Source organism: Mustela erminea, chromosome 6 (genome assembly GCF_009829155.1).
Source record: "Mustela erminea isolate mMusErm1 chromosome 6, mMusErm1.Pri, whole genome shotgun sequence".
Taxonomy (NCBI): domain Eukaryota; kingdom Metazoa; phylum Chordata; class Mammalia; order Carnivora; family Mustelidae; genus Mustela; species Mustela erminea.
In genome coordinates, this window is record NC_045619.1 from 79,567,254 (window position 1) to 79,592,238 (window position 24,985).

A 24,985-nucleotide genomic window follows, 5' to 3' on the forward strand; every position below is an offset into this window, starting at 1 on the left:
AGTTATAGAGATGGTAAGTACACAGTATAGGGAATATAGTCAATAATACTGTAATAATATCTTAAGGGGACAGTGACTACACTTATTGTGATGAGCACTGAGCCCTATAGAATTGTCAAGTCAGTATGTTATACACCTGAAACTAACATCGTCAATTATATTTCAATAAAAAATAAAGGACTGATGGTATGAAAATTCAAGCTAATAAATTTTACTTCTAACAGTGAAATTCCTAGCAAGTGGTACTTTTTAAAAATACATTCATAAAGGGGTGCCTGGGTGGCTCAGTCAGTTAAGTGTCTGCCTTCAGCTCAGGTCTGATCCCAGGGTCCTGGGACCGAGTCCCACATCGGGCTCCTTGCTCAGCAGGGAGCCTGCTTCTCCCTCTGCCTGCCCCTCTCCCTACTTGTTCTCTGCCAAATAAACAAAATCTTAAAAAAAAATACATTTAAGAAGATAAAAAATATAGTCTGATTATCATTGGAAAAATCAGATAGTTAAAAAATTTTCCAAAAAACCCCACAAAACAAAACAAAAAAACCATGAAACAGATGGTTCACTAGGTGGGATCACTTAAGCTTTCAAGATACAGATCATTAAAATATTACATAAATTTTCCAGAGAATAAAAAAAGAAGTATACTCTGACCAGTTCTATAAGATGAATAAAGCCTGGTATCAAAATTAGACAAATATGAGAAAAGATGATTTCACTTCTGAAAATACACCCATGGAATGGAATCTGACTGTGTTAAAAAAAAAAAATCCTCATCAAGATCAGTGTAGCATTCAAAAATCTATAAAAGGAACTTCCTAGTTTAAGTAAATATTCATATCAATGTCTGCAAAAATAAAACCACTTAGGAAAAGAAAGCACATGCCTGGGCTAGGGGGAGTAGGAAGATCCTGAGCTCATTTCCTCCCACAGACCCATCAAGGCTGCAGCTACATGCAGAGGATCTCCCTGACAAACGAAGACTATTGGAACAGCAATTTCAAAGCCAAAGATATTAAGAAAAAGCCATATTAAGAAGAGTAAGAGGGGTACCAATACAGGCCTCCTGGGAATGAAATTCCTAGGAAGGCAACCCATAAGCAGGAGGCATATCACACACAGGTATAGGACTCCTCCCTGAGGAGTGAGGGTTTCAAGCACTGCATCAGTCACTCCCTCCCACCTTGAAGATGTGCACCAGGAAGATGAGTCTCCTTGTCTGGCTTTGAAAATCAGCAGGACTTAACTCCAGGAGAGCTATAGGGTGATAGAAAATGGAGACTCTGCTCTGAAAGGACCCACACGCAAACTCAATTACTCACTCTTAGACCCAACACAGAAGCAGCAGTTTGAAAAGCACCTGAGCCATACATGAAGGAAATTTTGTCTACCAACTTTAGAGCATGTGCCAAATGGGCAGGAATCTGTAGGAACTTTCTCCAGGAACAAAAGCTTTGGTGGGCAACATTTCATAGCCCTCCTTCAGTCTAGCTAGCCTGAACCTGGGAGGCACCAGCTCTGACACTCTCCATCTATCTTGCTGGCAATATCCATGCCACATACACATACCCTCCCCCACATTTCACTATGGACCTAATCCACTCACCCTGACAAGTACTCTCCCAAAGTGGCTCCCACCCAGTGGGCAGCCTTGAAGGTCCAGTGATCTTCCAAAGAGACCCCCATGCCAATGTAGGATGCCAGCCCTTTCCAACAACACACCTACAACAGTTGGAACCAGCCGCACTGCGGTCTAACCATACTGACTCACACAAAACAGCAACGGGTTCCTATCAGCCAACCATACCAGGGGCCAACCCATCCACTGTGTGCCCATAGTCCCAAGCCAGGCATTATAACCATCAAGCTATAGGCTAGCCTCTCCCACTGGTGACCCCCAGCAGTTGTAGACTAAACAGTAGGGTGCATGCACTTCACACAAAGGATACCACCAGGGTACCTAGTTCTATTAACCTGGGGCACTATACTTTTGGGATGCACAGGATGCCTTCTACAAAGGGACAATACCTGTAACACCAGCAGATGCAGCTGATCTACCTAATACACAAACACAGAAAGTCAGACAAAATGAAGAGACAGAATATTTTCCAAGCAAGAGAACAAGACAAAACCTCAGGAAAAGAACAAAATGAAAAGGAGATAAGCAATCTACCAGATAAAGAGTTCAAAGTAATGGTTATCAGACTTCAAAGTAGATGAACTCAGAACTTCAACAAAGAGATAAAAATATAAAAAGGAACCAGTCAAAACTGAAGAATAACTAAAATGAAAAATACAGTAAAGGGATTCAACATATTAGAGGATGAAGAACAAATCAGCAATCTGGAAGACAGGGTAGTGAAACCATCCAAGCTGAACAGCAAAAGAAAACAGAACTTAAAAACTGAGGATAGGTTCTCCGCCATCTTGACTAGGTTAAGGGGTCTCTAAGAAAACATCAAGTGTATGAGTGCTTGCATTTTGGGGTCTCAGAAAGAGAAAGGGGCAGAAAACTTATTTGAAAGAAATAGCAGAAAACTTCCTTACCTGAGGAAGGAAACACATCCAAGTCCATGAAGCATATAGCCTCAAACAAGATGAACCCAAAGAAGTCTACACGCAAACACATACTAATTAAAATGTGTAAAGTTAAAGAATCTTAAGAAGAACAAAAGAAAAACTACTTAACATACAAGGGAACACCCATTAAATTAACAGCTGACTTTTCAGCAAAAACTTTGCAGTCCAGAAGGGAATAACATGATATAGTCAAAGCGCTGAAAGAGAAAAAAATCTACAACCAAGAATAACCTATACCAAACAAGGTTATCATTTAGAATTGAAGGAGAGATAAAGAGTTACCCAGAACAAAAAAATTCCATCACCACTAAACTGACCTTACAAAGTAGTAGTGCAATCACTTATAAAGCTGCTCTGAAGGTTAAAAGACAAAAGTTGTAAAATCAACATGATCTATAGTTAAGGGATATACAAAATGAAAGATTAAAAAAATATGACCTCAAATACATAAAACATGGAGTGTGTGGGAGTAAAATGCAATGAGTTTAGAATGTCCTTGAATTTAAGAAACCAACTTAAAATACTTAAAATATATGTAAAAACTTAAAATATACGTAGGGTGGTTTATAGAAAACTCATGGTAACCATAAACCAAAAACCTATACTAGACAGACACACACACACACACACACACAAAAGAGAAAGGAATCCAAGCATAACACTGAAAGTCATCAAATCACAGGTGAAGAGAGCAAGAAAGGAACAGAGAAGAACTACTACAAAACTAAAAGAAGTTAACAAAATGGCAATAAGTATATACCTATCAAGAATTATCTTAAGTGTAAATAGATTAAGTGCTCCAAAGACATTAGGTGACTGGTTAACAAATAAGACCTATTTATTTGTTGCCTACAAAAGACACTTCTGACCTAAAAACACATACAGACTGAAAGTGAGGAGATGTAAAAACATATTCCATGCAATTGAAAGTTGTGGGGGTGGGGGGCCTAGGGTAGCAATACTTATGAGACAAAATAGGCTTTAAGACAAGGCCTAACTGAATGGGAAGCCATCAGAGAGAAAGATAAACCATGAGAGAGTCTTAAGTATAGGAAACAAACTGAGGGTTGCTGGAGGGGAGTTTGGGTAGGGAACAGGGTAACTGGAGATGGACATTAAGGAGAGGGCACATGAGGTGTGAGCACTGAATGTGTATATGCAACTGATAAATTATTGAGTACTACATCTGAAACTAATGACGTACTATAAATTGGTTAACTGAATTTAAGTAGAGCAAAGACTAATAAAAGACAAAGAAGAATATTATATAATGATAAAGAGGTTGATCTAACAAAAGGATATAATATTTGTAAATATCTGTGCACCCAACATGGGAACACCTAGTACATAATGCAAATATTAACAGACCTAGAGGGAGAAACTGATAGTAATTTGTTAATAGGAGACTTCAACACACTACTTACATCAATGGACTGATCAGACAAAAAACCAGTAAAAAGCAGCTTTCAATGGCACATTAGACCAGATGGACCTAACAGATATACACAGAACATTACATACAAAACCAGAATATACATTCTTTTCAAGTGCACATGGCACATTCTGCAGGATATGTCATATGCTAAGACACAAAACAAGTCTTAACGAATTTAGGGAGCCTGAAATCATAATCAAACATCTTTTCTCAGCATAATGGTATGAACTACTGAACTAAATTACAAGTAAAAAAACTGGGAGAAAACATAAAAATGGGGGCACATGGGCAGCTCAGTCAGTTAAGTACCTGCTTTCAGCTCAGGTCCTGATCCCAGGGTCCTGAGCTTGAGTCCTGGGAACCTGCTTCTCCCTCTGCCTCTGCTTCTCTCACAGTCTTTCATGAATAAATAAATAAAATCTTTTAAAAAAACACACACACAAAAATGGAGGCTAATCAACACACTACTAACCAACCAAAACAATCAACAGGCCAAAGAAATAAAAATCGAAGTAAAAAATACATGGAGAAAAATGAAAACACAATGGTCGAAATTCTTTGGGACACAGCAAAAGCAGTTCTAAAACAGAAGTTCATAGCAATTCAGACCTATCACCTTATGAAAGAAGAAAAATAGTCAAACTATCCAATCTTATACCTAAAAAACTAGAAAAGAACAAAGCCCAAAGTTATAAGGTATAAAATAAAAATCAGACTGAAAATAAATGAAATAGAGACAGAAAAATAGGAAAGGTTAATGAAACCAAGAGCTGGTTCTTTGAAAAGACAAATTTTATAAACCTTTAGCCAGACTCAGAAAAAAAGAGGACCGAATCAGAAATTCAAGAGAGGCTACAACCAATACCACAGATACACAAATGACTTGTAGAAACTACCACAAAAAGATTATAGGCCATAAGCTCGATAACCTACATGAAAGGTATAAATCCCTAGAAACAAACCCACCAAGACTGAATCAGGAAGAAATAGAAAATTTGAATAGACCAATTACCATGATTAAAATAAGTAATCAAAAAACTACCAAACAGAAGACCAGGACCAGATGGCTTCACAGATGAAATTTATCAAATAATTTAAAGTTAACACCTATCTTTTATCAAACTATTCTGAACAAACTGAAGAAGGAGGAACACTTCCAAGTACATTGTATGAGACCACAATTACCCTAATATCAAAACCAAAGACACTACAAAAATAAATTACAGGCCAGTATCCCTGATGAATATAGATAGAAAAATCCTCCACAAAATATTAGCAAACCAAATTTAACAATATATTAAAAAGGATCATTTACCACAAGTGGGATTTTTTTCCCAGAGATGTGAAGATGGATCAGTATCAACAAAACAATCTGATCTTAATAAAACAAAGGATAAAAACCAACTCGATACATGCAGAAAATCATTTGGCAAAATTCAATATTCACTGATGACAGAAACTCAACAAATGGATATACAGGGAACGTACTGCATTATGTTCAAATATGCCACATATGACAAATCCACAGCCAATGTTACATTTAATGGTGAAAAACTGAAAGGTTTTCCTGTAAGATCAGGAAGAAGGCAAGGATGTCCACTTTTATTCAACACAGTACTAGGATTCCTAGCCATGGCACTCAGTCATTTCAAGAAATAAAAGGCATCCAAACTGTAAGGAAAAAAATACAAGTGCCACTATTTGAAGATGGCATGGTGTTATACACAGAAAACCCTAAAGACTCCACCAAAAAGTATTAGACTAACTGAATTTGATAATGTTGTGGATACAAAATTAACATCTAGAAATCTACTGTGTTTCTATAGACTAACAGAGTAGCAGAGAAATTGAGAAAATGATCCCATCTAAAATTGTAAGAAAAATAAAATACCTAGAAATACATTTAACCAAGAGGTGAAATTTAACAAGTAAACCTGTGTTCTGAAAACTATAAAGCACCAATGAAACAAATTGAAAATGACACCTCACACCAGTCAGAATGGCTAAAATCAACAAGTCAGGAAATGACAGATGCTGGCGAGGATGCGGAGAAAGGGGAACCCTCCTACACTGTTGGTGGGAATGCAAGCTGGTGCAACCACTCTGGAAAACAGCATGGAGGTTCCTCAAAATGTTGAAAATAGAACTGCCCTATGACCCAGCAATTGCACTACTGGGTATTTACCCTAAAGATACAAACGTAGTGATCCGAAGGGGCACGTGCACCCAAATGTTTATAGCAACAATGTCCACAATAGCCAAACTATGGAAAGAACCTAGATGTCCATCAACAGATGAATGGATAAAGAAGATGTGGTATATATACACAATGGAATCAGCCATCAAAAGAAATTAAATCTTGCCATTTGCAACAACATGATTGGAACTAGAGCATATCATGCTTAGTGAAATAAGTCAAGCAGAGAAAGACAACTATCATACGATCTCCCTGATATGAGGAAGTGGTGATGCAACATGGGGGCTTAAGTGGGTAGGAGAAGAATTAATGAAACAAGATGGGATTGGGGGGGAGACAAACCATAAGTGACTCTTAATCTCACAAAACAAACTGAGGGTTGCTGGGGGGAGGGGGGTTGGGAGAAGGGGGGTGGGGTTATGGACACTGGGGAGGGTATGTGCTTTGGTGAGTGCTGTGAAGTGTGTAAACCTGGCGATTCACAGACCTGTACCCCTGGGAATAAAAATATATGTTTATAAAAAATAAAAAATAAAAAATAAAAAAAAACTCTTAAAAGCAGTAAATTCTGGAATATCAATCAGTCCATTATTTTTTTTTGGATCTGTCTCCTTAGGCAAGGACAAGAAAAGCAAAAACAACTGGGGCTACATCAAAACTACAAAGCTTTTGCATAGTGAAAACACCATGAATAAAATGAAAAGGCAACCTAATGAATGGAAGAAGATATTTGCAAATAGTACATGGAATCAATAAGGGGTTAATATCCAAAATATTTTTTTAAAACTCCCTAAATAAATAAGTAAATAAACTCCTACAAACAAAACAACAGTCCAATTAAGAATGGGCAAAGGACCTGAATAGACAGTTTTCCAAAGATAACATACAAATGTCCAGACACATGAAAAGATGCTTAGCATCACTAATCATTAGGGAAACGCAAATCAAAACCACAATGAGATATTACCTCACACTAGTCAAAAATGGCTAATATCAAAAAGACAAGAAATAAGTATTGGCAAAGATGTAGAGAAAAGGGAACCCTCATACATTGTCAGCGATCATGTAAATTGGTGCAGACACTATGGAATACAGTATGGAAGGGTTCCCTCATAAAACTAAAATTAGAAATATCATGTGATCCACCAACTCCACTTTGGGGTATTTACCTGAAAACAAAAACACTAATTTGAAAAGATATATGCATTCCTATGTTCACAATAACCAAGATGTGGAAAAATCTGATTGCTAAGACCATCGATAGATGAATGGATAAAGATATGGTATGTAAGTATACAATGGAACATTACTTGACCATGAAGAACGAAATCTTGCCATTTGTGACAACACAGATGAATCTAGAGTATATTTATGTTAACTAAATCAGAGAAATACAAATACCATTTGGTTTTACCTATATGTGGAACCTATAAAACAAATCAACCAACCAATCTGATAAATACAGAGAACAACCTGGTAGTTGCCCATGAAGGTTGGGGGTAGGGGATGGGTGAAATAGGTGAAAGGCATTAAAAGGTACAAGCTTCCATTTATAAAATAAGTCACAGAAATGTAAAGTACAGCATATGGAATAAACTCAATAAAACTGTAATAACTATGGTGATGTATAGTAACTATATAGTGAGCATTTCATAACAAATATTGAATCTCTATAGTGTACAACTAAAACTAATAATGTATGACATTTATACCTCAATTAAGAAAAAGAAGCATTTTTTTAGGGCTCAAAAACTAGTATTAAATTTTCTGCCAAGAACCTATGGCAGATATTCTTTTTTTGGTGTCATAAGTATTGTATCTGATATTCTTTTAAAATTCTGCTTAGACATACAGAAAAGAAAAATAATAGGCTTTCACTATGAAAAGAACATGTGGTGAAAAAAATAGTTTACCAAAATTCTACACAAGGATTAAGATGTAGAATAGCATATTTACCTTTTTTTTGCATATTTTTTTATTTTTTAAATTTCTTTTCAGTGTACCAGAATTCACTGTTTATGCACCACACCCAGTGCTCCATGCAATACATGCCCTCCATAATACCCACTACCAGGCCCACCCAACTTCCTACCCCTCACCCCTTCGAAACCCTCAGATTGTTTTTCAGAGTCCATAGTCTCTCATGGTTCATCTCCCCCTCCAATTTCCCTTAATTCCCTTCTCCTCTCCATCTCCCCCATGTCCTCGGTGTTATTTCTTATGCTCCACAAATAAGTGAAACCATATGATAATTGACTCTCTCTGCTTGACTTATTTCACTCAGCATACTCTCTTCCAGTCCCATCCACGTTGCTACAAAAGTTGGGTATTCATCCTTTCTGATGGAGGCATAATACTCCATAGTGTATATGGATCACATCTTCCTTATCCATTCGTCCGTTGAAGGGCATCTTGGTTCTTTCCACAGTTTGGCGACCATGGCCAATGCTGCTATGAACATTGGTGTACAGATGGCCCTTTTTTCACTACATCTGTATCTTTGGGGTAAATATCCAGTAGCGCAATTGCAGAGTCATAGGGAAGCTCTATTTATATTTCTTAAGGAATCTCCACACTGTTCTCCAAAGTGGCTGCACCAACTTGCATTCCCACCAACAGTGGAAGAGGGTTCCCCTTTCTCCACATCCTCTCCAACACACATTGTTTCCTGTCTTGTTAATTTTGGCCATTCTAACTGGTGTAAGGTGGTATCTCAATGTGGTTTTGATTTGAATCTCCCTGATGGCTAGTGATGATGAACATTTTTTCATGTGTCTAATAGCCATTTGTATGTCTTCATTGGAGAACTGTTTGTTCATGTCTTCTGCCCATTTTTTGACATGATTATGTTTTGTGTGTGTTGAGTTTGAGAAGTTCTTTATAGATCCTGGATATCAGCCTTTTGTCTGTACTGTCATTTGCAAAAATCTTCTCCCATTCCGTAGGTTGCTTCTTTGTTTTATTGACTGATTCTTTTGCTGTGCAGAAGCTTTTGATCTTGATGAAGTCCCAAAAATTAATTTTTGCTTTTGTTTCCTGTGCCTTTGGAGACTTATCTTGAAAGAAGTTGCTGTGGCTGATATCGAAGAGATTACTGCCTATGTTCTCCTCTAGGAATCTGACGGATTCCGGTCTCACGCTGAGGTCTTTTATGCATTTCGACTTTATCTTTGTGTATGGTGTAAGAGAATGGTGGAGTTTCACTCTTCTACATATAGCTGTCCAATTTTTCCAGCACCATTTATTGAAGAGACTGTCTTTTTTCCACTGTATATTTTTTCCTGCTTTGTCGAAGATTATTTGACCACAGAGTTGAGGGTCCACATCCTGGCTCTCTACTCTGTTCCATTGGTCTATGTGTCTGTTTTTATGCCAATACCATCCTGTCTTGGTGATCACAGCTTTGTAGTAAAGCTCGAAATCAGGCAATGTGATGCCACCAGTTGTTTTCTTTTTCAACATTTTCTTAGCAATTCAGGGTCTCTTCTGATTCCATACAAATTTTAGGATTGTTTGCTCCAGCTCTTTAAAAATACTGGTGGAATTTTGATTGGAATGGCATTAAAAGTATAGATTGCTCTAGGTATTATAGACATTTTAAAATGTTTATTCTTCTGATCCATGAGCATGGAATGGTCTTCCATCTTTTTGTGTCTTCTTCAATTTCTTTCATGAGTGTTCTATACTTCCTCAAGTACAGATCCTTTACCTCTTTGGTTAGGTTTATTCTCTGGTATCTTACAGTTCTTGGTGCTATAGTAAATGGAATCAATTCTTTAATTTCCTTTTCTGTGTTTTCATTGTTAATGTATAAGAAAGCAACTGATTTCTGTACACTGACTTTGTATCCTGCCACATTACTGAATTGCTGTATGAGTTCTAGTAGTTTGAGGGTGAAGTCTTTTGGGTTTTCCATATAAAGTGTCATGACAGACATTCTTAATGGTGTAACTTTATAAGTATTCCCTTTAAAATCCAAGGGGAAAGACTACTATCATCTCTTCAATATTTTACTGAGGTTTTTGACTTGCTGTAAGAAAAAAAGGATTGAAAGGAAGGACAACTGCCATAATTCAAATGATAATAATTGCCCACATTGAAAAAATAGATAAATTATCAGGTTTTGAGTGATGAATCGGGTGCCTTGAATTAAAATCAATAAACAAAACAGTCTATTGCATTTCTATCAATCAATATTCTATGCCATTTACAATAAAAAAGTAACAAAATTTGTGTATGACTAGCCTAAAAGAAAACATGTGTTACTGAAAGACATTGAAAAAGACCTACATAAGTGGACAGAGAATTGTTTTATAAGGAATTGAAATGCTGATCTAAAAGAACAAAGGTCTAAGAATAGCCAAAATACTCTTGAGAAAAATAAGAAGTTATATACTCTACCAATTAGTAGGATTTATTATAGGGCTATAAATATTAAAATACAATGGACTCTTAAACATGGGAATTAGGGACACCAACACTGTGCAGCAGAAAATCTGCATATAACTTTTGTCTCCTAAAACTTTAACTACTAATGGCCTACTGCTGACCAGAATGACGAAAGTTGCTAACACATTTTATGTATATATTATATATAGTATTCTTACAATAAAGCTAAAGAAAATGTTAAAAATCATAAATAATTTATAATACTGTACTAAGGAGGGAAAAATCTATGTATTAATCTATGTATAATCTATGTATAATTTGACTTGTGCAGCTGTAAGTGTGTTGTTCAAGGTCAACTGCTAGTGTAGACTTATTATATGGGCTAACTAGGAAAGTAATTGCCTAATGGAATGGAGAAATGATTTGCAGACTCTCCTACAAATATAAATTTTTTATGACACTGCAGATTCTAAGTTAAGGAGGTGAACTTTCAATGTGTGGTCCAAGGAAACTGGTTATCAAAACAGATTTCTTTTATCCAAAATGGTTTAGAAATTTAAAGGTGAAAGGACAAGTTTTTAAATGTTTAAGAAAACAGGATATGTTTAGACTTTGAGTTACATATTCTTTTTTTTTTTTTTTTAAAGATTTTATTTATTTGACAGAGATCACAAGTAGATGGAGAGGCAGGCGGGGTGGGGTGGGGAGAAGCAGGCTCCCCGCTGAGCAGAGAGCCCGATGTGGGACTCGATCCCAGGACCCTGAGACCATGACCTGAGCCGAAGGCAGCGGCTTAACCCACTGAGCCACCCAGGCGCCCCTGAGTTACATATTCTTAAAATATGAAATTGCTACCTATAATTATAAATTCAGTTCTTTTATACAATTTCGCAAAGAATGAAACTAAGCAACAAATTACTGAAAGGTATTTGCAATACGTAGAAACCAAAATGGGTTTAGTATCATGAAGTTATAAATAATATCTAAAAAGCAGTAAGATAGTCCAATTTATTGGTATATGGCTTTTCATAATATCTTCTTACTGTATTTCTGTAGTGGTGTTATTTCTCCTCTCCCATTTGTGATTTATTTGTGTCCTTTTTGATAAGTCTTGCTAGGAGTTTATCAATTCTACTAATTTTTTCAAAGAAACAGCTCCTGGTTTCACTGATCTGTTCTATTGTTTTTTTGTTTCTGTATCATTTATTCTGTTCTAAGTATTTACTTTCTTCTATTAACTCTATGGTTCATTGCTTTTCTAGCTCCTTTAGGTGTAAGGTTAGATTTATTTAAGATTATTCTAATCAGAACTACAATGAGATATCACCTCACACCTGTCAGAATGGCTAAAATTAAAAAACACAGGAAACAACAGGTATTGGCAAGAACACAAATAAAGGGGAACATGTTTGCACTGCTGGTGGGAATGCAATCTGGTACAGCCACTCTAAAGAACAATATGGAAGTTCCTCAAAAAGTTAAAAATAGAACTATCCTAGGATCCAACAATTGCCCTACTAAGTATTTACCCAAAGGATATGAAAATACAAATTCAAAGGGATACATGTACCCTGATGTCTATAGGAGCATTATCTACAATAGCCAAATTATGGAAAGAGCCCAAATGTCCTTCGAATAATGAGTGGATAAAAAAGATGTGATGTGTATATATAGGAGTGAAATTCCATGAACTATAACTACAACGCTCAAAAAGAAGCAACATCAGTTTCTTTTATGAACACATAGATATATAGAACTATTTTTCAATATGGATGAAAGGAACTGGAACATATAAAATTCATGTTATTGGCTACCTCTTGAAGACATGCAAAGGGAGAGAATAAGGACTTAGCAAAGGTCATATGACTATATTAAGTTTTGGTTCTTAACTGTGGTAGTAGATTTATGGCTATTCATTTTATCATTTTGCCTTAAATCTGCATAGAGTTTATGTGTATCTAGTAATTGGCACAGCTCTTATTCTTTAAAATCTATTGAAGCAAAAGCTAATAATGACAATCATTAATCAAGACAATCAAAATAATTACAATGTAAAAGGAAAATAAACATTTTAAACAATTCCGTAAATTATATATTAAAGATTTCTTTGAGAACACACAAGCTGGGGGGAGGGGCAGAGAAAGTTTTAAGCAGACTCCATCTGTGCTGAGCGCAGAGCTGGCTGGAAGGCTCTATCTCACGACCCTGAGATCACAACCTGAGCCAAAACCAAGAGTCAGATGTTTAAGCAACTATGCCACCGAGGCACCTCTATAAGTTATATTTAATTTGCAAAGTAACTTACCCAATGTGTCACATTTCTCTCTAGCTCCACAAATGTCTTCCCTTAAAACAAAAAATTTTGAAGCATTTTCAGAAAAATATATTTTTTTTAATATATTTTTTTTTTCCAGCATAACAGTATTCATTATTTTTGCACCACACCCCGTGCTCCATGCAATCCGTGCCCTCTATAATACCCACCACCTGGTACCCCAACCTCCCACCCCCCGTCCCTTCAAAACCCTCAGATTGTTTTTCAGAGTCCATAGTCTCTCATGGTTCACCTCCCCTTCCAATTTCCCCCAACTCCCTTCTCCACTCTAAGTCCCCATGTCCTCCATGCTATTTGTTATGCTTCACAAATAAGTGAAACCATATGATAATTGACTCTCTCTGCTTGACTTATTTCAGAAAAATATTTTTACAGGTCAAAACAAAGATAAAGAAGCTTGATCTGTGATGTGATTATTACCACAAACTCATTTCTGAATCCAGGACTTATTAAGCTCTCAATGATTTTAAACCTAGGATAACACACCATTTGTATATACCAATAAGCAATAAGTGTTTTAGAAAGGTGACTGCTGAAAAGAGTTGAAGCTTTAACCACGTTTAACAATAAACTTTCTAAGTGTTTACAAACATTGTTGAATGTGGTTAAAGCTTCAACTCTTTTTCACCTCTGCCTTTACTTATGCTGTATGTGTAATGTAGTTTATGCTTTTCTAGATGTTTCAACATCATTATAAGCTTCAGCTCTTATTCTCCACCACAGATAATATTCTCATATACTACCAAATTACTTATTTCTTTTTTTCTTCTGCATTACTTAGTCCCTAAGCATTCAATTTGACAGTTCTCTTGTCTTTCTTTACGGTATCCCTCTTCCAGTCTCCTTTGTCTACCTCCCATCTTTAATTCATTATCTTCAATCTTTGTTGCTTGGCCTCTACTTGCAATCCAGAGAAGAACCATGGACTGATGATATAATATGGTGTATAAAATTACGTCAATTCTGCTTCAGTTCTGAAATTTTACAGCTATTTTACATGGACTAAGTGTTTCACTTCAGAGTTCTAGAAAGCAGAGAATTCAGAGTCTGACCCCTAAGTGGAAGAATTATTTCCTTTTGTCAATCAACCAATCCTAAGATCTAAATATCCTGGTAGCCATCAGTGTTGCTGAAGCGAAGGGATGAATTAACAATATATAGTGGTGCTTGTAAAATGGACAATCATTTTATAATAGCAGGAGTCGTTTTCCTTAAGCAGGTTGAGAAAGACCCTTGTAAATGCAGTTTAGTAATTAAGACATGGATTGAACATCAAAACACAGATTTTTTTTTTAAAGTACAAGAAGTCAAAAGAGGACAACCAATTACATTCAAAGCTCTTCTTTCCAAGTGATTGAAATATCAAGTGGGGAATGAACATAACGTATATTCAGTTCCATAATTATGTTCCTTTGCACTTATTTTTCATAATTCTGTCACTAAATAAGGAAATTATTTTGTTTGGGTCGATCCATTACTCAGCAACCTAACATTGCTAATTTCCTAAGGAATCAACTAGCATTCTGGTCTAAAAGAAAAATGTTTTCATACAATAATATCTTTTCCAGTACAAGTTCTCATAGTGTATTATTAACAAGAAGTAGTGATCATGCAGAAGAGAAAGGGTAAACAATTGCAGTGGGAAGGGTTATTTCTAAAATTGTACCTAGTGATAAGAACAGCAGTGTCATGGTGAGAAGGGTGAGCATCATCAAGAACATTCTGACTTTGTTGCCACAAACAGAAGTTACGCAATGTGGTAGCTGCATTGTAACTGATGACTGGTCCTTCCTATACAAAAAAAAAAAAAAAAAGAGCAATTCAATATTACATTAAAATATCCACAGCCTTTCTTTTTCTCCAGGCTTGGCAGCTTCCTTGCAATTTATCAAACAGTATTTTCAGAAGCAAGTGAAGTGGCATATCTCCCTCATATTTATTCAAAAACATGTTAGCAATACTTAAAACATAATTGAAAGGAGGTCTAGTGAGACGTTTTCAATGTAACCATCCAATACTGAAGATCAAAAAACTTCTAAAAAACTGTATTTTAATTTCTTCAATGACAGGATTATAAAAGAGAATAACTCATTGTTTTTAAACCTTAGGTTTTTAATGTTTTTATTATTGCCTTTCTTTTTATTTCCATCACAATATAAAAAGTTAATCTCACTCCTTTTCAAATCAAGTTTTTAAATGTAAATTTCAGAAGTATCTCGTTTCTAATAACAATTTTGTGATCTATATATGTTACTAGGAGCTAACTACAATTAAAATTACTAACTTCAGGCCTGGTTCTTACCTGTTCATTATGAATTACAACTAATTTTACAATTACTATGTTGATAAGATTTCCAATACTTGAGTCCTTGTAGATTGCTGCAACCTGCAAGGAAAAAAATGTAGGATTATCTGCATTGTAGAATGTTGAGCAGCATTGGAGTTCATTTCTAGTTCTTAATAGAATTGAACTTAATTACTAATATAATGTGTTATAAGAGAATATGTTCTATCTTAGTGTTAAAGTCTTTTTACATATGTTCTAGGATTTTCTAAGACAGTCCTTTAGATATTGTAAATGTAAATTTTGATGTAGTAACTTCTAATTATATCACTTTTTTTAACTGTTAATTATATACACTTTAATTAAAAAGTGTAGGATTAGGTGCCTAAATGAGTTGCTTCTTCTCAAATATAAACTGAAACCAGTCCTAGAACATCTATTCTGATTTAGCTGTGCATCAGAATCTCCTATGGACCTTTCCACAAACCCAGACACCCAGGCTAAATCTCTTATAAATTAAACAGAATCTCTGGGGTTGAGACCTCGGCATCAATTATCTTTTAAATTTCCCCAGTAATTTTTAATGATTCCAACGTGAACCTGACTTTGAGAACCAGTATCTTTAAACCTACTGAGATCAGCCCGTGGATCAGCAGTGTATGTATTCCCTAGAGCTGACTGAAATGCAGAGTTGCAACTACATCAAAAACTAATAATTTATTATATGTTGGCTAACTGAACATAATAAAAATAAAAATTTAAAATTTAAGAATCTAATAAAAAAAAGAAAAGACCTGCAGAATTACAAGACCCCACCCTGTACTAGTGAATCAATCAGTTTGCATTTTAACAAAGTCCTCATGTAACCTGAACACTAACGGCTTGGAAAATATTTTAGATGATTCAGCAGGAACTTCACTTCATTCTGTGTCACAGTCCATAATTTACATAACCATTATTCTCCATAAAAATATGTAAGTTTTACCTATTATTCTGGTAGTTTTACCTACTATTTTCCACAATGGCTGCATATTTCCAATTCTGAGTGTGCTTATAATTTTAATGATTAGTACTACTGGAATCCATGGAAACAGATTCATCCAAAATCACATACGGAACCCTAAAAGAGGTCAGGTCACAGGTCATAACCTGGTCTATAATTATTCAAGACTGAAAAATGCAATTCTATGAGCCCCTCTACATCGGCTCAGTTTGTGATTCCTGGTTAAGGTGCTAATTCACTACATTCATCTCTTCTACTTGTAGCCATCCTAAAGGTTTTCACTGCAGTAGTGGTTTCTTCCACATTCAATGCCTCTGTCTTGCACTCCTTCAGAGACATAATCCCCTCAGGACCTGGCCTTAGTAACATTTTTCTTGATAGGTCTCCTCAGGCAAGGGGAAAAAAGCAAAGCTAAACTACAAGGACTACACCAAAATAAAAAGTTTTTGCACAACCAAGGATAAGAAAAGGCAAGCTACAGGGTGCCTGGGTGGCTCAGTGGGCTAAGCCTCTGCCTTTGGCTCAGGTCATGATCCCAGAGTCCTGGGATCGAGACCTGCATCGGTCTCTCTGCTCGGCAGGGAGCCTGCTTCCTCCTCTGTCTCTCTCTCTCTCTGTCTACTTGTGATCTCTGTCAAATAAATAAATAAAATCTTAAAAAAAAATAAATAAAAGGCAACGTACAAAATAAGACATTTGCAAATGATATATCCAATGGGGATTAGTATCAAAAATATATAAAGAACTTAAAATAAATGAAGTTTTAAAACAATCCAATTAAAATAGAGCAGAGGCCCTGAATAGACCTCTTTCCAAAGATGACACACACTTTGCCAACAGACATATGAAAAGTTGCTCAACATCACTGGCCAGTGAAATGCAAACCAAAACCACAAGATAATACTTTACACCTATCAGGAATGGTTAATATAAAAAACAAAACAAAATAAAACAATAACAAAAAAACCCAAAAACAAACAAACAAACAAAACAAGAAATAAGTGTTGGTGAGGAAGTGGAGAAAAAGGAACCCCTGTGCACCATGGATAGGAATGTAAAGAGGTTGCACCCACTATGGAAAATAGTAGGAAGGCTCCTCAAACAATAAAAATAGGAATATCATATGATCCAGTAATTCCAGTCCTGGGTATTTAGCCAAAGATAGCCCTAATTCAAAAAGTTATATGCACCCGTATATTTATTACACAGCATTATTTACACTAGCCAAGATGCGGAAGCAATCTAAGTGTCCACTGATACATGAACAGTTAAGACACAGTGTCTTTGTAACAAAGTATCACTCAGCCATAAGAATGAGATCTTGCCATTTGTGACAACACAGAGGAAACCTAGAGAGACAACACTAAGTGAAATAAGTCAGACCAAAAAAAAGAGACAAATATGATTTCACTATACGAGGAATCTAAAAAGCGAAACAAAGCATTAACAGACTCAAATACAAAGAGCAAACTGGTGCTTGCTGGAGGAGAGGGGATGGGGGATGGGCAAAATGGGTGAAAGAGAATAGAAGGTACAAGTTTCCAGTTACAGAAGTCATGGGGATGAAAGGTACTGCATAGGGAATACAGTCTATGGCGTTGTAATAGCATTGGATGGTGACAAAAGGTAGCTAAACTGGTAGAGAGCATAGCATAACACAGAGCTGTCGAATCACTCAAATCACTGCTATATACTTTGTCAACAATACCTCAATTTCAAGTTTCTGAAACCTGGACTACCATCTTCTGGACACTACCCAAACCAAGATAAGCCATTTCTTGAGGAGATCCTACTTGTCTCATCTTTTGGATAAATATTCAGCATCTACGTCCTGCTTTGTTGGCTAGCAACTAACTGAGAGATAAGGAAGACATGGGCCCTGACCTTCTGGAGCTTAAAATTTGCTGGAAGTACTAGTAGTGGAGACCTCATTCCATCAGCCCAAGTGGTTTCAATATAATGAGTGACATACACGGCTGCTGCTGCTGCTTCTTTTGCTACATGGAGTACAACCAGAACCAGAGCCAAAAGCATCTCCAGAAATGCTGACACTGTGGGGTCAGCATGGATTTCAACACACATTCTAGCACCTTTTCCGTGGTTTTAGCTGCACAGCCACAAATATTTACAGGTTGGTCTACCAACCGTGTTGCCTTCAGCTCTGACAATAGCATTTTTTGGCAAAAGTGTTGGTCTTGGGAGAGGGGTTGAGAGTAAGTTAAGACAGGGACAATCAAATGGTTGGCAATTTCAAGCACTCAAGTCTGTTAACACTGCAGTATTGCTCACTTGAAAATGAGAGCTGTGGAAAGTTGTTGAGCTGATATTTTCCATGTTACTTAAAAAAAAATACTTTTCCCCCATAGAAAACAAAGTATACACATACTCGTAACTACAGTTATCCTCTGATGCAGTGAATATAAAAGTGGATGCTTTTCTAAGTTAAATTACAAAGTAAATAATACATCTCAAAGGTATGCACAAAGGCTCTTTTCCCCCTTAAAAAACAAATGGTTGTAAAGACTTTTATGTCACAGGAAGCCATGTATTCCCAGTTACTCCACATAGAAAAAAGCTTAAGTATTATGAAGTATCTACACAGCTAATTTCTCTACTCATTGCCCCAAAGATGTTGACCAAAATTGACTATCCAGATATTTTAGTATCAGCTACAAAATACATAGTCTTAAAAATATTGAGTTTCAGAAGGAAACAGATACTGCACCTGAAAAGTAACAGATCTATAAGGAATATGCAGTAAATATATCTATAACGGAATATTACTCAACCATACAAAAGAATGAAATTTTGTCATTTATAATGACATGGATGAAGCTACAGAGTATTATGCTAAGTGAAATAGAACAATCAGATATAAATACCATATGATTTCACTCAAATGTGAAATTTAAGGAACAACGTGGGGGCACCAAGAAACAGACTTTTCACCATAGAGAATAAACTGATGCTACATCCAGAGGGGAGGTAGGTGGGGGAATTAACGAGCACACTTGCTATAATGAGCACCAGGTGCTATATGGAAGCATTGAATCACTATATTGTACACCTGAAACTAATATCACATTGTACATTAACTGGAATTTAAATAAAAACTTAAAAAAAAAAAAACCTTATTCTTCCAGACGTGGAAAATACAAAGGGCTCAACTTAATTCTTCACACACACCTTTCCCCCCAAAACCCTCAGATTAATATTTTGCTTTTATACTAAAATGGTATCCTGAAGTAATTAAGGTTATCCTATTTAATGGTATGAATTTCTTCTTGTATGTGCTGACCATCATCTATGTGCTCATATTCAATATATATATCTCTTTTACTATATTTGGATATTTATTAAGATGCAATGATGTAACAATTCAATTAAACGGAATTATGAAACAGGCAGATGAATGACCAAGGGGCCTGTTTCATTATTCAGAGGATTTTCTAATCGGCATGTACAATGTGTTTCTCTCATCCCCAAACCACCACCCTATATTAGATTGCCACAATGGTAGGATACCATGTTTGCTATTTCTCCATGAATACATTCATAAGTTTATTGGCTTTAGCTCTAACCATTGAATCTATCTCAGGGAATTTCAGCATTCTACCCTAAGTCCTTTTAATTAACTCTTGGTACAAAAATTGCTTTCAGAACCCTGATGTGTTTCATGACATTGCTCTACTATAGTCACTTGACCATGGCCTCAAAGAACTCTTAGGTTGTCAGGAGACCGTGGTTTTAGTTCTAGCTCTATTGCTAGTTACAAGGAAGCTTCTCAATTCAGGAATTTGGCCTATCTACTTTTTGTCTCAATACCTGCAACCATGTTGAGACACAGAACACCCTTGGTCACAATGCCCTAGTGCATTTAATTAGTATTTACCACATGCTATTTGGGGAGGAGTGTGGAGAGCATTTGTTTTAAGGAACAAAATCATTCCACAGTTTGAGAAACGTTTAGTAAAAAAGTTAAGTAGGCATGATACGCTCTAGTTCCATCCATGTTGTCGCAAATGGCAAGATTTCATTTCTTTTGATGGCTGCATAGTATTCCATTGTGTATATATACCACATCTTCTTGATCCATTCATCTGTTGATGGACATCTAGGTTCTTTCCATAGTTTGGCTATTGTGGACATTGCTGCTATAAACATTCAGGTGCATGTGCCCCTTTGGATCACTACGTTTGTATCTTTAGGGTAAATACCCAATAGTGCAATTGCTGGGTCATAGGTACCCCTGGGGATAAAAATATATGTTTATAAAAAATAAAAAATAAAAAAAAAAAAGTTAAGTAGGTATCTTCAGCATCTTGAGAAGTATTATTTCACACACATGCTTGAACATTTTTTCCCCTTCTTGCTATGGAGCATATCACAGTTCTAGTACTCCATTCCACAGACTACACCTTAGAAAACGTTAGACCAGATATCTAAGGTAACCTCTCGTTCTACAGAGCCATGCAATACTGATATATGTAACTATAATCACCACATGTTAGAGGGCTGCATTTTAGAATTTTTATTGATCTAATTAAAATGTATTGAGTCTTCTATTCTTTAAGCATTTTTTTCCCTAGCATATCAGGTTTATGTTTCTTTTATAGATAGATCTCACAAAACAGTAATTCACAGACATTTATCAAAACAGGTAGAGAAGAGGGGCACCTGGGTGGCTCAGTGGGTTAAAGCCTCTGTCTTCAGCTCAGGTCATGATTCCAGGGTCCTGGGATCGAGTCCCACATGGGGCTCTCTGCTCAGCAAGGAGTCTGCTTCCCCCCCCCCACCGCCCGTCCCCGTCCCTCTCTGCCTGCCTCTCCGCCTACTTGTATCTCTGTCTGTCAAATAAATAAATAAATCTGTTTTTAAAATAAGGTAGAGAAGAAATGGTATAAATTCTATTGTTTAAATGTTTCAAGCAAATTCTAGGCAAAATACACTTCATGCAAATCATGAAGTTACTGTCACCATTAACTGACCAACTATTTTGAAGTAATCTGTATATAGAGCTTCAGCAAATTTACATATGATATGCTTACAGGCTATCTTCATTTTTATCATTTTAGCAATTTTTGAGATAACAGACATATTACTTTTAGATATTCAACAATGACTTGATAAATGTATGTATTGTGAAATGATCACCACAAAAAGTTAACATCTACCATATACAGTTATAATTTTTTTTCTTGTGATGAGAGCTTTTCAGATCTACTCTAAACAACTTTCAAATGTAAAATAATCACCATGTCAACCATTCACCATGCTGTGTGTTACACCCCTAGGACTTGTAACTGAAGTTTGTAGCTTTTGACCACTTTCACCTTCAAAATCACCTATATAAAACTGATTTTAACAAAGTGAAGAGATTTTGTTTATAAGGATCTCTACTCTTGTCACATCTTTTCGCTCAAAGTTAGAAAATTACTTTATTACATTCCACTACATGCAAAGTATGTATGTGCAGAGAATTAAACTGAAACATAATAGGTCAACTATACTTCAATTTAAAAAAATTAAAATTAAATAATTAGAACAGAGTTGAAGAAAGGAAAAGCAAACATTAATGGTCATACCTGAAATATAAAAAGTACATTATTAAGTTTTTATTTTAGTATGGTTGAAAATTGTCTACCCTGAATTACATCAATGAAAGCAAGGATATTAAGTCAGTATGATGCAAGTGAGGGTTTTTGTTGATAGATGCCTCTAAGAGCAACTATATTTTAATAAACAGGGCTAATTCCTGATGATCATATGGTGCTCCTTAAATTTACATGATTAAATCTCTAAGAAGGTGAATATTACAAAGTCAAGCCTTTGTGAACCTCTGAACTAGTAAATATCTTCAAGGTCTATTAAATAAGTCACTGAATATCAAAGAGAGTCTGTTGAAGAAGGTAACTCCTCTAGTTGACAAATATGTTGGTAGTTTAACTATATGTAAATGCCATTTTAGTCAAATACTGTCACCCAAATTCTCTAAAGATAAATACTTTTGTATTATCTTTAGATAATAATTTTGTATTAAACACCTCAACATCTCTGAGCATTTAACATAAACTCATTTCATTAGATACGCTATACACAATTCTTTCCAGTTTTCATGCTGAAATCATTTTGAAGAAGATCATTATGCTATTTGTATAGCAACTCTAGTGAATTAAATCACACAACATTTCTGTATCACTGTACACATTTTGTTAAACTGTTGAGTAAAGAAACAGTTTAAGACAGTACAAATGTGTACTTTGTGCAGGACGGTTAAGAGTAGATAGTTCTGTAAATGGTGTATATAATCCATTTGGCTCAGTGTCGAAGCATTCAGCTATTCTCCCTATCTTATCTGGAGCCAACACACACAAACTTTTTGGTGACTTTGAACTTTTCTTTAAGTGGTTCACAATTATACTTCAAGTCTAAATCACATTTTCCTGTCTTTTTCCTAAATTACTATCACCAAGAATATTACCAATATCCTGTGTTTTTGTTTCAATAAATGCAGTTAAGACTTTCTTAAAAAACAGGACAGAATGTGCAGGATCTCAAGGACTCCTTCCTCAACCCGAAACACCTGCGGATACTTACATGGAAACAGCATTCCTCTTACCTCTTCAGAGCAATTTTGGAAATGGAACTCATGAGTGGAGATAAAACAAGTTGAACTAGATTTGACCATCTCTACAAGATGTGGCTAACGGTCCCGGTTTGCCTAGGACTATGGGGTTTCCAGGGACAGGAGTCTTAACATTAAAACTAGGAAAGTCCCAGGGGACACAAGGAGAGTTTGTCACTCTAGGTCACATCCTTTTGTGTGGTTTATATCTGCAAATATCGTTGTGATCATGGTTTTTCCTGTGAACAGTCTTTAACTTTTTATTTAAATTCCAGTAGTTATCATACAGTGTAAAATTAGTTACACATACGGTGTAATCATAGTAATATTAGTTTCAGGTGTACACTATACTGATTCAATACTTCCATACAACACGCAATGCTCATCACAAGTGCCCTTAACACCCATCACCCGGTTCACCCATCCTTCCACCCACTTCCTCTCTAGTAATCAGCAGTTTGTTCTCTACAGTCAGGAGTGTTCCTTGGTTTGGCTCTTTATCCATTCCTTATTTTTGTTTCTTAAATTCCACACATTCTTTTAATGAAAAAGAATGGAGAAAGCATTAAACTTGGTAATTTATAAATCATCTGAAATTTGACCTCTGAAGAGGAAAGAAAGCATATACAAAACCCAAACCACCTCAAAAAAGGGTAAATTTTTCCTCCTATCCATCTACATTGGGAACGCCTCCCTTTTTCCTGACCCTGCTGCGGTCTGTCTCCTTACGAATGAGAGCTCAACACAACCAGTTGACTAGATGACTATTAACATCTCATCTTCAACTGAAATTGGCTCTCCTAGTCGAACTAAGAACCTAGAAAGCGCACACATTGGGCTACTGTTTCAAGCAATCTGAGAAGCTGACTCACTTTCTATGAAGTCAAAAGGTCTGTTTTGCCCTTGATGAACTGTGGCTTTAAAACTCCCATGGGCAACTTCAGTAATCTCCAAGTTGTGTCACAGTATCTTCCAAACAGTAATTATATTGATTTTTATGTGAAATACAGGTAACAAAACTCTTCTGAGAATGCCATTATCACCAAAACTGCGTGTAGCTATTCCAAAATTTTTCCGATAAACATTCTTCTTATTTTCCTTTCCTCCTTCTAGTCCATATTTGCACAGCACAGGTATCAAAGTTGCCCATCACTAAGCAGTCTTCACAATCTGTTGCATTTACAAAATCTAGTATTTTCCCCCTCAGTATCTCTACCCTCCTCCCCACAATTTTCTTAATGAATATCTCCTTTAACCATTTAAAATTACAAAGTTTACCCTCTACTGCTCCATATAATTGATTCAATTTCCTGCATTATCAACGAACATCCTCTGTGTCCGTACTGTCATTAGAATCTCCTCATAATGAGCATGCCACACCCACATGTAGATAATTATACATCTAGAAAATTACACATCTAATTACTTCAGATTCAGAGGTAAAAGCATGTTATCAGGATAAATTTCTATGTATAGCTCTGTTTTCATTTTAAAAATTTCAAGTCAACAAGTGTCCATTTTGTACAATTTCAGAAATCATTTTGAATCATCTGTTTTTTTGGTCTACTTTACAATGTCATGCATTCTGAAAAAAGTATTAATCACTTATTCATTCTATCTTTCATTAACTATAAATGCCTACTTTTTACCAAATACTGTACTTAGACAACATAGGCTATTTATTCTTAGCACATATAATCATAAGAATTTAAGGTGAAATATTATATATAAGGAAAACAATAGGGTCTCGGTGTCTTCAAGTCAAAATGTACTTAAGTGGGCATTTCTAGCTAAGAAAACTTTACAATGGCCAATAGATGTATGCTGGCCAAGCTGTTCAATCAAGTGGGCCTGAATTCCCTACATGTGATTACAGGTACTTCCAGCCATTGTGTGTATTCCAATACCCTAAATCTGTATAAATAAGTCACTATATAATTCATTAACTAAATCAGGAGACTCCTGAGCATGAAATGTGGGTGCTTTTAGTAATTACTCCAAAACAGGCCTAAATCCAGAAATGTCCCAGACAACAGTTTAAGTAGGTGTTTGTATAGGATATATTTGTATAGATCCTTCACTAGGTCTAGAATTCTGTTCCATGGATACTGCCACCACCCCTGCTCAAAAGAGATGTTAATGT

General features: G+C 35.9%; 1 protein-coding gene across 1 annotated transcript in view; it reads right to left on the reverse strand.

Moving 5' to 3' along the window:
• The window catches only part of ADAMTS20 (ADAM metallopeptidase with thrombospondin type 1 motif 20), a 190,771-nt gene that overhangs the window by 122,389 nt on the left and 43,397 nt on the right, over window positions 1-24,985 (reverse strand). Inside the window, exons 5-7 of the mRNA XM_032347934.1 lie at window positions 15,233-15,316; window positions 14,597-14,721; window positions 12,901-12,941 (exon numbers count right to left, since the gene is read on the reverse strand). Of these exons, the coding sequence (XP_032203825.1) occupies window positions 12,901-12,941; window positions 14,597-14,721; window positions 15,233-15,316 (250 nt within the window). The remainder of the gene's footprint in view (window positions 1-12,900; window positions 12,942-14,596; window positions 14,722-15,232; window positions 15,317-24,985) is intronic.